This window comes from Anser anser (assembly GCF_964211835.1).
Source record: "Anser anser genome assembly, chromosome: 5".
NCBI lineage: Eukaryota > Metazoa > Chordata > Aves > Anseriformes > Anatidae > Anser > Anser anser.
In genome coordinates, this window is record NC_139725.1 from 4104425 (window position 1) to 4120700 (window position 16276).

General features: G+C 42.3%; 1 protein-coding gene across 6 annotated transcripts in view; it reads left to right on the top strand.

The window, feature by feature from the left end:
• The window catches only part of LOC310899705 (uncharacterized protein), a 221537-nt gene that overhangs the window by 178047 nt on the left and 27214 nt on the right, over window positions 1-16276 (top strand). For 2 of the 6 annotated variants that reach the window (XR_014584570.1, XM_083836476.1), the window contains exon 5: window positions 12428-12509. Coding sequence is in view for 3 of the 6 variants with exons in the window: in XM_083836476.1 (XP_083692602.1) it covers window positions 12428-12468 (41 nt within the window). In the remaining 3 variants the exon portion in view is untranslated. Of the gene's footprint in view, window positions 1-8021; window positions 8677-12427; window positions 12510-14878; window positions 15286-16276 lie in introns of those variants that run through there. The other 4 variants (XR_014584584.1, XM_083836472.1, XR_014584571.1 and 1 more) reach the window with 3 other exon arrangements.

The window sequence follows — 16276 nt, forward strand, 5'->3', positions numbered from 1 at the left end:
TACATCATTTCCAGGATAAGAAGATGCCTTCTTAATCTCCTTTTAATTCTGTATCTGGAAAATGGCTTTATTAACCTCTAGCTACTAAGCAATAATATATCTGATGTGCTCTGTGGTCCTGCTTACTTTCTGTTGCTCTCCTGGAAAAGCGTGATAACCTCTGAAGAAACTCAGTGTATAGACAGACCAATGGAAGACCAGTTTTAACTATTAATCTAATAGTTTTCAGACACCTGTATTTAAATAACCGCTTCTGCTCTGTTCCTCATAAGTTAGTTCAAACATGGTATGTGATATTAAAAAAAATGCAGATACCTTTATCAAAATTTCCATCTACAAGGATACTCCCCATCCAGACAGCTGTCTTTCTCCCAACTCTGAACACCACGGCCGTTCACATCTGTAGAACATGAGCATATAGCACAATGGGTAAATATTATTCAAGAGAAGGAAACATAAATTCGCTTACAAGAAGCTGTGGGAGGGTGTCCTGTTACCTAATGACCATGGCTTTCCCAGTACTGAAAAACTCAAATGGCGGAGAAATTCAATGGCAGTGTGGTCGTAGTAACGCCCGCTGGAAAATAAGAGCCCTGACAATACCTACACAGTAAACTGGGCAAGATTAATCAAGGGCAAGTGAGTTTTTTACAGCTCAGGAGAAATTTTGTGGAGTCACAGTGGTCAGCTCTCTAAAAATAGTGGCTTACTGTTTAACAGCAGCTGGAAAGCCAGGAGAATTTTACAAATTATTAGGCAAAAAGTAGAAAACAGATGAGAAAACTTCACTTTTTCCACTGTCCAAATTGGTGGCATGCCCGCGTTCTGGGTGCTGTCTGTAGCTCTCATCACCCACCTCTAAGGGATAGAAGCAGACTGAGAGGAGTGCATGCGGCCATGCACGCTGCCTCCTCCTTATTTCAGACAGGCCCATACGGACACGTCTGGAGAACTGTTGCCCAGCAGTGTCTGCAAACTGCTGCTCTGAAGTCCTGGGAGGTGCCTGCAGTCAGCAGCTCGACAGCAGCCTACTTCTGCGTGCGAGTGGCACCGGGCTGTTCGTGGGGACTGCCTTCTGCTTCCTCAGGGTCTCCCCCTGTGCTGCTGGGCAGGGCACAACTCCCCTCCCTGCAAGAACCCCGTGAGAAATGGAGGGCCACAGCCTCCCACAGACACAAAATACCTTCCACCAGTTGCTCCCGGAGAGACAGTGGCAGTGCCTGTGAATGCTGGAGGGCCGGCAGATGACCCTGGATCAGCTGAGAACTTCTGAGCAGGCCCAAGGCTCCATCTCCCTAGGGAGCCGTACTCTCATTTAATTTCCTAACCCTCTGTTTTGAGCAGTTATAGAGAGAGAGCAGAAAAGGCTGCGGGATTGTTTAAAGGTACTTGGTCTGGATGCAAGGTCTGGCTCAGGAAGTGTTTAAATTTTTGGTTTTGAGTAGCTGAGATGGTGTAACATAATTCTCATATTCTTTCCTAAGAGCTAGCCACTACGAGAGAGGAGATACTGTGTTAATTGGATTTGCTGTTTGATCTAGCGTGGCAGTTTTTTTGCTTTTAGCAACAAAGGAAGAATCAGCTTCTTAGATTTCTAGTGCATGTTTATACAGACCGCTGACATTTTCTTCATCATCTGCTGTCTCATGATTTTGTTTCAAAAGAAGGGTAGGGCCGTGGTTACAGATACACTGGAATTCGAACATCTGGGATCTCTCAGAAGGTTTACGATGCCGTGTGGTGGTGTGCGGCTTTGCTTCAGTCACCTATGTCTCAACCCAGTTCCCCAGTAAGGAGGTGGGAATCTTCTCTGTGATAGAAAGAAGGCTAGTTTTGTGGCTTGCTTCAAAAAGGGGGTGTTACTCCATTGATCTCGAATGGATTAAATCTGCAGTCCAAAGCTGAGGAATGGTAGCTCATAAACTCTTTGCAGTGATGTTATGAGGCTTAATTAATTGAAAAGAATTAATGGAAAGGAATTTAAATGGAAGAAGAGAAGTAAATGTGAATATTATGATCGTGTGGAAGAATCTTTCAGTTCAGTGTTGAGCTAAATGGCTCTGAAATGTATTCATGCTCCTGAAAAAAGCTGAAGGGTTAAAATGACCTAATTCAACATCAACTAATACACTTCAATATGCATTAAAGCAGGTAGATTATTTTTTAAACAGTACTATCCAGCTAAGTGATGCACTTGTGCTCTATGATAGACTGGTTAAAGCTGTAGATGTCATTGTTAAAATGAGTATCTTTAACAGCTAATATCTATTAAAATGAAGCACTTAGGCACCAGAAAAGACAGTTTTAAACTGTTAGGTCCCTAAATTATTTTTGTACAATCAAAACGAGACTCTTAGGGATTAGGTGGCACAGTGGGTTAATGCATTACTCTTCTGGTTGGAAGATTTACCATCATGTCCTGCTTAAAAATACAAGGGAGATGAGACTTCTGTTCTTCAGGTGATCCAGCATATGCGTTTCTAAAACATATTTTAATGGATTGACTGTGATTTGCAAGAGAAGTAGTTGCCTGCTGCTACCATGCTTTGAGGAGGGCTAGGTTAGGACATGAGTTCACGGTCTGGATGGTTCCCTTGATGAGCTGACGAAATAAACCATCCATTTTTGTAGCTCCGTTTTCTTCTAATGACACCTCATTAAAGCTACAGCAAGACCTGTAAATGGTTAAACTCAGGAGGTGAGAATGAGGCTTTTTTTCAAGGTCATGTAGTCAAAAATGAGGAGCAGGTAGGTGCCCACCTGCACAGGTAGGTGCAGAGGGACAGCAAACCATATAGAGGCATGTTACATTATTTGCATTGAAACCATCCAGTTGGCTTTTCGGGTCGTGTTTGCGGTAGCTCACCTGAAATTTTTGGTCTGGCTAGATGCAGTGGAGTATTTTTTTCTGTTTCGTGAAGACCCAAAATCCCTTGGTGCCCAAAATGTAATAGCTGAGATGCCACTGCTGATCTATTCTTTATTTGATTCTCCATGTTTACACGTGCAGAAAATATGAAATTTGAAGGCAGCTGCTGGTTTTATTCTTCTTCCATGCTGGTGATGCAGCCTTCTGAGTAAGCTGTTCTCCTCACTTCTGCTGCAGGTGTAATTTCCAAAGCAGACAGCCCCTTTCTCAGGCCATTCTTACCCTTAATTCCTCTTTTCATGCCCCTGCTTGGATGTAGTGTGTCACTAGTGAATGCATCCCAGCTGCTTGCTCATGTTTATTTTGTTCCTGGCATTTCAGAATTGCACTCCCGGGTAAGGGCCTCTCAGCTTCTGAGTTGATTGTGAGTAGAGGGCAGACCATAGCACGTGGTGAGGGGATGTGTGGGGGGTGGTATCCTGAAAGGACCTGACGAACAATCTGCCAGTTCAAACTCAGTTCCTGAGCTCTTCTTGGGACAGGACGCCAGCGTGCAGTTACTGGATCTTCTGGTTCTTGAAACACCATCCATTTACCTGAAAAACCAAGACAAAACTTTGTTTGTTTCTTCTACGGTATTAAATGTCAGTAGGTGAGGTAGGCGGTCCCAAGTGTTTGTTCTCCCACATCAATATGAGTGAATACTTCATATATCTATTTCCTTCTCTTTTAACTTCTCGGTTCGTGAAGCCCCAAAAAGCCTATCCTGAGAAACTGCTAACAGGTTTAGGGAAAGTTTCACAGTCCCTTTTTATACATGGATTGGTAATAAATCCATAAACTATTCAATGGACATGATGCCATACATTGTAGGGCCAATCCCTCAGCACAGCTTTTTTTTTTTTTTTTTCTCTGAAACCTTCCCTTTTTGGTGTTTATGTCAGGCTACTGCCATTTTGTCTTTCAGTTCAGATGGAGGGTGTTACACAAAAAAGTTGCTCTGCTTCATCTCCATGAAGAATTCTTTGTTTTTGTGAAGTTGAAGTAAAAGTGAGACAAGCAGAAGAGTGCTCGTTTTGTTGAGCAGAACCTTAGCAAAGCGTGAATGCCAGCAGGCAAATGGTGTCGTGCATTTTCCAGCAGCAGCTTCCTCTGTCTTTCTCTCAATACTGCACGTGTGTTTGTGTGCACACATGCTAAGAGAGATTATTCTCACTTTGGCATGAAGTGATCCAGAATTTTCTTTTGTGCCTTCTCTCCCGCAGGATTGTGTCTTGCTGCCAGCAACCTGATAAGTAGATAGCATCTAGACAAGCAGCATCCGATTGTGGAGACTAATAGCAGTAATCTCCCAAGCAGTAGCAAGGTTTAGCAATAGCAAGGTAACTGAAGTTTGTTGGAACTCTTGTTTTCCATAAAAATCTCAGTCACAACCTTTTTGAGCATTGTGTGTGAGATGGTGGATAACGGCCTGCTTTGCTGTTCTCTGCCAAGGGCTGGTGCAAAGTGTTTCGGCCGTTCTTGGAAAGTGTTTTGGCCGTTCTTCTCTGCAGAAGCAGTGAGTCCATCCTTTTGCACTTAATCTCCATAGGAAAAGCTGTACAGCCATATGTAAAACAGGAAATTCCTGCCACAGGATCATTATATGCGTTCATAATTCTCATGGGTTGATTTTTAGATGAAATATCAGTTATGTGGTTACTATTTCCCAGTGAAAATGAATGTTTTCAGCAAAATATGACAAAGGAGGGGGGCAGCAGATAGAGCTGTTGCCCTTTTTCCTGGCAGGGTGAAGCGGGAGTGTAAAGTGTATCGGGTTGCGGCTTTGCAACACGCAAGAAGACGAGTCTGCTTGCAGAACTGGGTGTAACTGTCAGCACAGCAGCGGGACCTGTGGGTATCTTCATACAGATGAACACAGTGACAGTGTATTAGACTAATTTAAATTGTAAGAATAAATTATTTCCCTATAAATACCACATCAAATGATACATTTAGACACCACTTGGCAGTATTTTAAAGCTCTGAATCAGTGGCAGCCCACATCTCAGTTTCGTTTAAGCACCCATTTTAGTATGTTCAGGCTAAGTTTCCTGGCTAATATAAAATTATTTGTATTTCATATTTGTAATTGATGCTTTTAATTACTCTTCATATACTTTAATAGTTTTCATATAGAAAACTGCTTTCTGTGCAGTAAGCCGAAACTCCAATCTGCAGCAAAACTTGCTTGAGTCAGGTTTTTGCCAGGCTCTGTGTACCAGCCCCAAATACTAAATTATGTTGGCACCGTTACAGTAATCAAGGGAATAATTGTGAAGGCAAAGTTTGTTGTAAGGAAACCAAATTAGGAGGGGAAAAGAACATCGTTTAAGAGAAATATTTAGTATGAACTAATCTTTTTGGTCTTTGTCCTCCTACAGTAATGACTGTTTAACCATGCAGTATAATTATTTAAAACATGCTGTAGTTTATCCTGTGCAGATTAGAATCCTGCTTTATTAGAACGCTAAAAGGCCGCTCTTCAAAGGATAAGCAAATTAAAGTTCTGTCTTGCTGTTTACAATGCCGGGGTCAGATCGCTGATATCTACCAGCTTTAATGCGAAGCAGCCACAAACCCCATTTAGGTAGTCAGTTAAACACTTAATGGCTATTTAAATCGATGGGGGTCTGCTCGTTGCCTCTCGTGGTTGCTCACCGGCCCGTGGCAGCATCAGGTATTTCCTCTGCTCCAGCTCACGGCAGATGCTGGCAAACTCCCCTTGGGCCTTCAACAGGAATGGGGCTGGTCCTGCTGAAGCACCACAGCACGGGGCGAGTGTCCCGTCATTTTTTCTGGAATGGCATTTCTCGTGGGAGTTCAGGTTGCTTCATACCTTCCACATGGTGATGAGGCTAACCCTGCTCTCCAGAAACAACAGAATTGAAAGCTGATAGCATCTGAGCGCTCTGGAGGGGCTTGACCAGCTGGAACCTGTGGATATTTGTGCGTGACTCGTCTTTGGTTTCTGCCTCTGCCACGAAGGTTCCCCTCGCCTCCGATTCCCGGGCATATCGTAGGTCTTCCTCCCTCTCCTTACCGGTACCGCGTCGGCAAACAGCTTCAACACACCTATTTAAGAGACAACAAGATTCAAAAAGTGTGTTCTTCCAATGCAGCCAGGACTAACCTTAGCTCCTGATGGTGTGAGTGTAACAATCCCACCCCAGGGGCCCTTCAGGCTTCCTCTCGTGGCATTTCTGCCAGCTTCAGTGGTCTGTAAGAGCTGGGAGGCTTTGGGGCACATCGCAGTGCTGAGCCTCTCTGGATTTTGTCCTGGGGCCTGTGCTGGAGGCTGGGGAAGGGTCCTGCAGCTCCACGTCTGGGAAACAAGAGGTTTCGTGAGAGCTTTGGCTTGAACATGTAAATAAATAAAAGTGCCCAAGGAGATCAGAGGACCAAAAATAAGGGAAGACAACTGTTGTGTTATTGTTATTTTTAAATATAATAATTTTAAAGGCAATTTCATGATTTCCATGGAGTCGGAGTGGCTATTTTGGACCATATGTGGTTGGTAATGCTGTTTTGGAAAATCCACAAGTATTCAGATGATTGTGTGGATACATTTCAGTTATTTTTGGGAAAAAAAAAAATAAAAAAAGAAAAAAAAAATCAACCCTGCCTGCTTAGGCTTTTTCACAATATTCATATTACCTCTTAATCTTTGCCAGGCCAAATATACAATGAAAATGGCCTTTGTTTTTGTATTGCAATGCTTATGCTTCCTGTCCAATCCAAAGAAGTACAGGAAAATAAACAAACAAAAAAAGGATCAAATTTAAATGCACAGCATGCTTGCAGCTTTGGGTCTGTTTTCTCTGTGTTGCACTTCTAAATGTAAAAAGCATGCTTCCCGCCCAGACGGGGGTATAGCCAAGAGGGGAACCAAAATGGGGATACTCTGCTTTCTATCTCTTGCACAGATTTTATTGCGTGTTTGTTCTTTCATTGTTGTTTTCTTTAGTCTAAAATAAAGATAAACTAGACAGAAAGCAAAGTGGCCAGGCGCCACTGCACAATTATAATTAATTCACTGTTAATGTTTCAGACATTGTTACAGCATACATTGGAATTGCCGGGGCGGGGTGAGATTAGTTGGAGCTATTCGTGTACATACTACAGGAGAGTCACATTAAATACATACTCTAATTAATGTTTTCAGAATGAACACCAGAGGGAATAGTATGACTTACCACTCAGAGTAAAGTTGGTTTGTACTTCTGCTTCCCAAGTTTGTGCTGTGCTCTCACCTCCAAAGGTAGGGATTTGAGCACGCCCTGTACCAGGGCCTCATGGAACAAATGCACGCAGCCCATTCACAAACTGTACCTCACCACATCCTACACTCATCTTAGAAAGGAGGGTGTGACGAAGACTAAGTCTGAATGTCTGCAGACTTAGCAAAGTTCATTATCAGATCTGGACTCCAGAAGCTTGAAAAATGGAAGGCTTCATTTTGTCAAGAGCAGTAGGGTTCAAGAATCCAAAAGTCCAAGTTCTGCAGTTTCAAGCAGAAGTGTAGAAAGGAAACCTGGTCGCTGCCCAGAAGCTTGGAAAGAGCCAGGATATATTAAATCCAAGAACACTTAATGTAAAGAAGAGGTCTCAGTCTATAGACTATTTAAGTGGCTGGAGGAATGAAGTTGGTTTTGTACCCCAAAAATATCTCTATTCATTATTTTCCTGCTGCCAGTATTTCCTGTGGGGAGAGGGAAGCGGTGAAAACTCTGATCAAATATGTAATGATATGTGCTATTACAAACCTTTTTAATTTTAACTAAGTCTTCTTGTGAGTATTGAGTCAGATTTTTCAGCTTGAGCCTCTAGTACTATATGTTTGGCCCGTGTGTCTCTCCAGTACTGTATATTTAAGCTGTGTGTCTGAGGTGTAAGATAGCCCTTTGTATGTTCAGTCCGAGGCTGCCTGAAAGTGTGCCTCTGCTGGCTAGGTTTTATCAATGAGATGCTGAGCTGCTTAGTGAGAAAGAAGTGATCAATGTGTAATTGAAACTCCTTTAAGCTGAGTTTTTAGGAGAATTTATAACCTGCAGAAATGTTCTCATTACAAATCCTTTTTTGTCTTTTTTTTTTTTTAATAATCGCCTTTAAGGAATGACCTGACTGCCATCAATGAAAGGAGGAAGATTTGGGTTTTAAAGCCACGCACAGAGGTTCATGCATTTCAACATTTTTATTTTTTTGGCAGGGGGGGCGAGGAGGGGCAGGACAGGCAGCTATTAAATATATTTCACACTGTATCGTCATTTATGTGAGGTGACACAATCCACATTAAGTTTCGGGTGAATCCTGGTCTGCTGCAGAGCACTATTAGAGTACTTATTAGGACTTCATTTTTGATCGTGGACGTAACCTGCATACCCTAATTTATGGCCATCTGGTCTGCAGACAAGAACAGCCCATATGATCGAGCTGCAGCTTCCCTAGATCAGCTAATACATCCATGCTGTGACTTAAAGAAGATGACACAGCCGTACTCAGGAAAAACCCTTGAGCACCTCTAAGGGTACTTTCAGAAGAGGGGGGCTAACCTTACGCAGCTCCTTGCTCAGTGTACGCAGCAGGACTAGTCATTGTATCTGTTTATTCATTGGTGTTTGTTAACGGTAACTTTCATTTCATTTAGGATTTGATTTGTTTACGAACTAATAAATATGATTTATAAAAAACGCCTGTGGTTCACTAATTACTGCACATATGGCGTTTTCGTTTTGTAAAACTGGCATTTGCTTTCTATTATGATTATGTCTCCGTTCACCAGTGCTAATTAGTTTGATTAGACAGATAACTTTAACCATTATTAGGACTAGATTATGGGAACTTTATATGCATGGGAATGCAGGGGAAAAGGGTACATCAGCAGTGAAGGCAGGTCACCAGTACAGAGTTTGCTCCCCATTAAATATTTTAAAATTACTTTTTTTGTTTTGTTTTGTTTTGCACATAGAAGAACTGAGTGAGGCAGTCACATTTAGCTACTTAAAAAAATCCAATTAAACACAGTTGTTTAGCATGAATTTGTTAATCAGAGTTAATCTTTCCAATGAATGCATAATTTGGAATCTGTGTCTAAAATGTTCATTTAAGAATGAGCATATTACAGACAAAATAAAAAATAAAATGAGATTCTCCTCCTTGGAAGTGGCTATCAATGGGGAGAAATATTGACTGTTCTGTGTTGATTCTCCTGCATGCTGAGGGACAGAAGTGAAATTGGATAAAGACTAAGAAATGCCATATGAAAACCAATGCTACCTGGGGTGAGCTGTTTTTCCCAAGAGTCTCTGAAAATAGTTGAATAGTGTCATCTGAAACTCTTCAGAAAGAAAAAAAAAAAAAAAGAAAAAAAGAAAAACTCCTATCTATTATCCATTTTAGGATAAAAATAGTTATCCAAGGCACCAGAAGTCTGATATTATTTGTTCAAATGAATTCTCTGTCCTAAAAAAGAGGCACTTTTTCTTTCCCAATACCTTAGAAATTTACTTAGAATGTGACCCTTTGGAAGTAGTCCCTGAACAGTGTCGGGTTTGATTTCATCCTTTCCCTCGGAAAGAAGAGTAACTGATACCCAAATTAAGTAGCTGTGGGTACTTGTTTCATTAAGGTGGCCACTCTTTTGATTTTGGCCGATCGCCTGTATTCCTCCAATTTCTATATACTTGTGCAGTTGGGTTTGGGAGGCCAAATGGTGCCTGCTCTGGATGCACAGTCCTGCTGCAGGCTTCTGGGTCTCCTCGCAGTGCTTCTGTGGCAATATCATTTGTGAGTGGCCTTTCTGTCTTTCTGCTTTCTCTCAAAGCAGTTTATAAGGGAAGGGAAAAGTTCTTTCCTGTCTAAAAAGAATTGTGGGAATATTATAGAAGACATAAAACTACTATTGGAGGGCAAACATGCAGAGAAGAGTAAACTAGATTGTTGCAGTATTTACTCTCTCTTTGGTTCTTCTGGAGGATGCCTCCTGCCAGGCCTTTCAAAGGAAACCGGAGACAATTTAAATGTCAAAGTCTCAGATTTTAACATGCATCATTATTGTTGGAGGCATTATGCTCCAGGAAAAGTTTCAAAATTGCAGTCCTGTGTCTTAGGTGAATGTGAGCAGGATGGCCAGGTTCGGAGATGGCAGAAATTGGCAGCGGTTCCTTACATCAGTGCGGTTACCCTGCTTTACACCAACTGGAAGTCTGGCCCTGGAGAATGAATATTTATGCCATGCCAGGGAGGTTTGAACGCCCCCCCCTTCTCCCCCCCACCCTTATTTTTTTTTAAATGAGAATGAATAAAGAAAGGGCTGGGATATGCTCTGTGCTGATGAACCCAAAGCCAAATATGACCTCCCGTTGACCTTTTATGCATTTAAGTTGAAAAAGGCCATTCTGATACATTCCACTGGAGCTTAAAATGCCTATATTTCAATTCCAAAGGTCAAGCTCTCTTCTCAGTATACTGTATGACCTAGTCTTTGTCTCCAGCCCATTGATGTTGCCTGACTACGTTTCTTATAACCCAATGGCTGTTTACTGTTTTTCTGGCTAATGTAAGTGAAAGAGATAATTGAAATGATTTTGAGCTGTGTGTCAGTTCTGATTCTGATTATGTCTCCTGTGCTCAGTGCAGCTTTAGTGGCTCCAAACTCATTAAGTATCCAGGAAATTTTAGATTACTTTGTTAACTATATCTTAATTAATGTATTTATCTTAAATTCCACCGAAGCCCTTTTGAAGTTTTTTTATCACTCTGTGTATCTCTAATATCGCTAAATTAAGTCATTTTTTCTTCAGCCTTTCTATTTTCTTTGCCTTTGGAGGTTTTATTGTTTTTATTTTGTTCTGAAAGGCCTAAAGTCAAAGGGAATGATTTTCAGGAAATGATGCTTTGTGCATGTTTACAAGCAAATCCCTACATCTTCAGTGGATTTTAGCACAGCCGCCTCGGAGTGAGGGGGCAGGGACTGGCACTTCATTTTCCAATCTGCATAAAGCTTTGTATTGGTGGAGCTATGTCAATTCACAGCAGTGACACTCCGGTCCAAAATAAAAAGGTGGTCAGATTGTTCTTATTGCTAGTGGGGTACATGTCTTCTTACCCTCCTCTGGGCTTGAAATAGCCACGGTGCTGGGTGGTTCCCAAAAAGAGAATAAATGCAGTCCTGTCAAACAGGCTGGCAGGTCTTGAGTGTAATTTCTCTAGGTAGAATCACAAGGTAATCATTGTCTCTATAATCTCACCAATTACTTTATAGAATAATACCCGATATAGAATAAAATCTATTTTAGCAGACTATTTTACCCTCTCCTTCTCTTGAAGTTGAAATCAAACACACAGGAGTCTTTAAACACTTTGGTAAAGCTGGCAGAATGCTCCCAAATAATAATATAACCGATCACAAGTCTGGAAAGGATCTTTTTATGGCCATAGTGTCATTTCTCTTGATTAACACAGCTCACTCAATCATTGCTGATGAGTAATTTACTAAGGGCCATAACCTGACACCCTGTTCCTGGTGAGATGTGCCTTACTGCACAGTCCTCGATAAACCTGGACCAGGAGATGTTCGTGTCCCACTCCTTGGCCATGTTTAGGTTCCCTCCAGTGATCACATGCGAGGGAGCCCAGCCCAACTGGAAAGATAAGACAGCCTCCTTCCAGTGTGAGGAGAACTGATAAGGAGCTGGTCGATACATGATCCTCTTCAGTGGGCAGCAAGACCCACAGTTTTACTGTGGGATGTCTCCTCCTTTTCTCCTGCTAAAACTCAAAATTGCTGTAGTGGAAACAGTATAGCACTGCAATTAGATGGCAGAAACCAAACTGGAAAACATACTTATATATATATATACATATATATATATAACAAAGACAAAGCAGTATATTTTTTCACTAATTTTGCCCTCGGAAGGGGCACCTGGTTTTGGTGATAATTTCTACAAGGTGGCACATAGCCAGCATACCAATTCTAGCCAGCGTCAGTGATACCTGGCAAAGGTAAGGGCAACTGCAATCACAGGGAAGTGTCAGGCAGCTTCAGGAGCTGGTGATGCTACCAACTGCAGTTAGTACAAATGGCTGCTGTGCTCCTCATCTTGGAGAAGCACAGCTATACACAACAGCTGATGTAAATAGGTGAATTCTGTTAAAACCAGCACAGCTGCAATTACATACACCACCAGAGTGCTTGGATGCCAACAGCCTTTAGTAGTCTTCTTTGCTTCAGCTATTTTTTTCAGCTATGAGATAAAAAATGATTTACATTTGGAATTGCTGAGTAGGATGCAAGGGATTCTTTGTAATCACAATTTATCACCAGAACTCAGTGTAAATGTCACCAAATCAATTGTGTGTCCAGCTCTCGATGTCTCCATCGCTGTTCTTTCACAAGAAGCATGCACCTCTCAGTTCTGCATTCCCTGCTCAGCCACTGGAGCTCCAGAAGTTCCTGATGAGACAGCAAGCAGCCCGAGCTGACTTTCTGAGAACTTTCCATCTGTTATATTTCAGGTACTTCACAGATACCTTGGACTCTTCTGCTGGGACTGTGACTCAGCCTGCTTCAGCTTTCCTGAAACTGATTGAAGACAATGTAAGTGCTGATCATCTCTTTTCTTTGTTGTGATGAGATGAATTTACTTTGTATTTTGGCAGAAACATAATCATAAGCACCACTGGAAGCTTGGTGGGAAATGGGTTAACTGTTTCTCTTACTGTTGTTGCTCTGTGTAGATATTTGGTATAGAAACCAGGTTAAACAAAACAAAGGTTTATTTCCCACCACCACCACCTCCTGATTCCCATTAATTGTGAAAGAAAGAGGTTTGATGACTGAGTTAATGGATGAGTCAGGGAAGGAGTAAGTATTTCTTGGCCTTTGGATGAAGCAAACTACTTTTTTGAACTTTGCCTTGGGCTTGTCTAAAGGAAGCTACTATGTGTTTTAGTCATTGTTTAATTGAGGGGAGTTGGTTTACTTCTGTTATATTTTTCCCTTTAAAAGGCAAAATATTCCTTGGATTTACTTGTTATTACTTTACAGCAGCAGCCATAGTGTGAGACTTTTTTCCCAGTTAGAAAGTAAGTTTATGAAAGGGGTTATGTGATGTTAAGCCTGCAATACCCAGGTTGGACTCAGAGATCCCAAACTGGTTTTGAACGGTTTTGAAGTCCAGCCCTCACTCCTACAGCTTTGGGAAAGAGGAGCTCAAAAGCCAGGGATGGACAGTTGGGTGTGGTAGTGCAACATAAGAGACAGAATAAAATACTTTATGAATACAATTACTTTCTCTATAAGCAATATGGCAAAAGTGGGGCAAACCAAGTTGCACATAAAGGTAAAAATATAGATAGCAATGTAGTTAAGCATCAACGTGAGGATGTAGTGTCCTTTCCTCTGAACAACCTGTAACAGGAAAGTTGATAATATCTGGGAGGTTAGCAAGTCTTTTGCTTGTCTCTTATACTCTTATTCTGTGTATTATTTTTCCTCTCCTTCTTTGAAGTTATTTGACAAGTAATTTTCATTTTGCTGTTCACAAATTGTGTCATGTACACTGAGTCACGGGCTTGTGTTTTTAGAAGGGTTATCAGTCACAGCCATCCTCATGCAGCAGTGTATGATTAGCTATGTTTTTCTGTAAAGTATTAATTTAACCAATGTTTGGACACAGTGAATAAAGAATCCTCAGCGACGGCATGCCAACTGACAGGCAGATATTGGGTGGTAACCTCTAGACCTTGTCCAGGGCTATGCCAGTCACAAGGAGTCTGGGGGCAAAGAAACCCCCCATACCAGAGACCCTCAGGCACTGATGTGCATGGGAATAAGCCCGTAGTCCTTAGTGAGACCAGTCCAATCGTCCCAGAAACCTGTTGCAGGCATTCCCATCACGCACTGTCAGCCTGGGCTCTCCTCTGCAGGAACACACTTCCATCTGCTTTGGGGGGCAGTAAAATGTCCAGTTTGTGGGCATCCAAGGGCTTCACATGTGTACCTACAGTGGTGAGGGCTGCCAAAAACCAGGCCAGGAGAGGTGGGTGCCTGGGTGCCTCAGGGAGCCGTGACAGCCCTATCAGACCGTGCTGCCTTTGTCTTCCGCTGCCGCTCTGGTACCTGTAGTTTGCCTTGGTAATCGACCAATACAAGCTGAAAAAGTGGTGTCAGCCTAAGCTGTGAATTGACCTGCTTTTGTCAGTTTGTCACAGTTTTATTGCTACTTTAGCACAGCGCGTGCAAGTTAAAGCCCGGCACTTCTGGCACCCGGAGAGAAACCTGGTGGGCTGATGTCCTCGGAGCAGTTTGCAATTGCAGAGGGGTTCCCTTTGTTCCTAGCCAGCTAGCCCAAACACAGATTTTCATCCCAGCCAAAGGAGCAGCCTGCAGGCGCGCGGCTCTGGTGTTTTCCCACATCTCCAGTAATATCTGGAATTCATTTGCAATGGTGCTCAATAAGATTTCCTGAAAATGAGATCAAAATTGTGTCCCTTCCTAAAGGTGACTGTATTAGACACATCTCTTTGTAAATGTTGAGTTTATTACAGGAACAATAAGGCTGGGGTCTTTAAATCAAGACATTTTGAATGTAGGAGACAAAGAATAAGAGAGAACTTTGAGGCCTTTTATGAAAGACTCATCTGAAAAACTAATATAGCTTCCTGCACAGCAGCAAATGTATCATACAGTTCACCCCAAAACTAGCTGGATGAATGTGTGTTTATACCTCCTATTTATACCAAGGTTTCAAAATAAGCTTTTTGAACAAGCTGTGATATTTTATTTGGTTTCCTTAAGCTAAGAGTATTGCAATGTCAGACTCTGTTTTCTTAATTGATTGTAACTTTTGCCATCCTCATATTGCAAAGCTTATGATGAATGAATGCTATGTTGCCCAGTGCCTTAGCAGCTTGTCCCAAAATTTGGCTTAGAGTGCCTTTCTCATATCTTTGTTTCTCACACAGATATCTTTGCTGTTGCTTCTGATAAATGAATAATTTCCAGCAGCTCAGGATGCTTGAAAATAGTCATGATCCAGCCAGCGTGACTGAGTGACCCTACAAATAGCAAACATCTGAATGTGGCCCGACATGTATAAACAACCCTCCAATAATAACTTGGTGTGTGCAGTCCAGCAGGTGGGAACAATCCTATTGCTGCATAGCTAAATAGGCTGTTGAGTGTGTGATGGAAGCAGCAGATTTGAATGACTTCAGTTTTCATAGTTTTACATGTGCAAATACCGGTTGTTTTTGTTTTTTTCTTTTTTCTTTTTATTGAGTAAATACCATTCCCTAGATTTGCAGACCTGTGTTGTTTTTCATCCACAGCATCCAATCTGTTGCTAAACTTGCTTTTCTGGAACCTCTCCCTTTCTCTGCAGCTCTGCTCCCAGCTCTTAGCCATGCCTAAGTCCTCTTGCACCTTACTGCTCCTTCAGCAGCTCGGCCCACATGATGAAGTCTGTTCATAAGGAATAGCCTCCACCCCCGAGTATCCTGAGCAAGCCCTAGTTATTATCAGCTTTCCTCTTGGAAAGAGGTAAAGTAAAGCTCAGAGTGTGAGAGAGACTAAAAATGAAGAAAATGTTATTGTTATTTCTGAATGGTATTTCCATATGGTCAGGAAGCAGAAAGATGGTCAGGTTATGTAACTGACTTTGCAAAAAAAAAAACTTCTTGAGCTGGTAAATTAAGGTGGAAATGGGGGAAAATAAAAGCTTTTAGGTTCAGAAAGGAATGTGACATTAATTTGATGGCAGGACGGGCGGAAGCAGGGTGAGCTGGCACAGGGCAGTCGCGGTGGCAGGGCTCGCAACGCCGGGAGCAGCAGAACGGGGGCAGGCACCCTGGGGGGGTTGGGGTTACCTTCCCAGTTCAGTTCTAACCTGGCCCATGGTCATTCCCCACAGTGATTTCCTTCACGTTCGCTGCGTTGTCATCTGTCTGGTAGTGTTTGAATTTCTTTGGCAACCTTAAGCAGAGATTTAATTGTGCAACAGCTCGTTTCCAAAAGTGTGACGTTTGGCCAGAGGGCTGCTGTCCCTGGGGGTGTCGTGCTCCTGGGATGCCGTGCCTGGAACCACCCTTCCTGCAGGACTTCCCCAGCCTGCTTGCTAAGCCACAGTCTCTGAAAGAACGTGTGTCAAATGGTGGCTGAGAATTAAAACAAAATCCTTAGTGTCTCTGTAAGCCTCGTCTGAATGAATGCACTAGTCTGCGCCATAAAGGATGCTGAGGAGTACTTGCATGCAACCTGGCCATTGCATTTGAGGCTGTCCCCTGCTCATAGCAAATCTTTAATTTCAGCTGCAGGGAAAATGCTCCACAAATCTCTAGATTCCCTTCCTTCCACCCCCACTT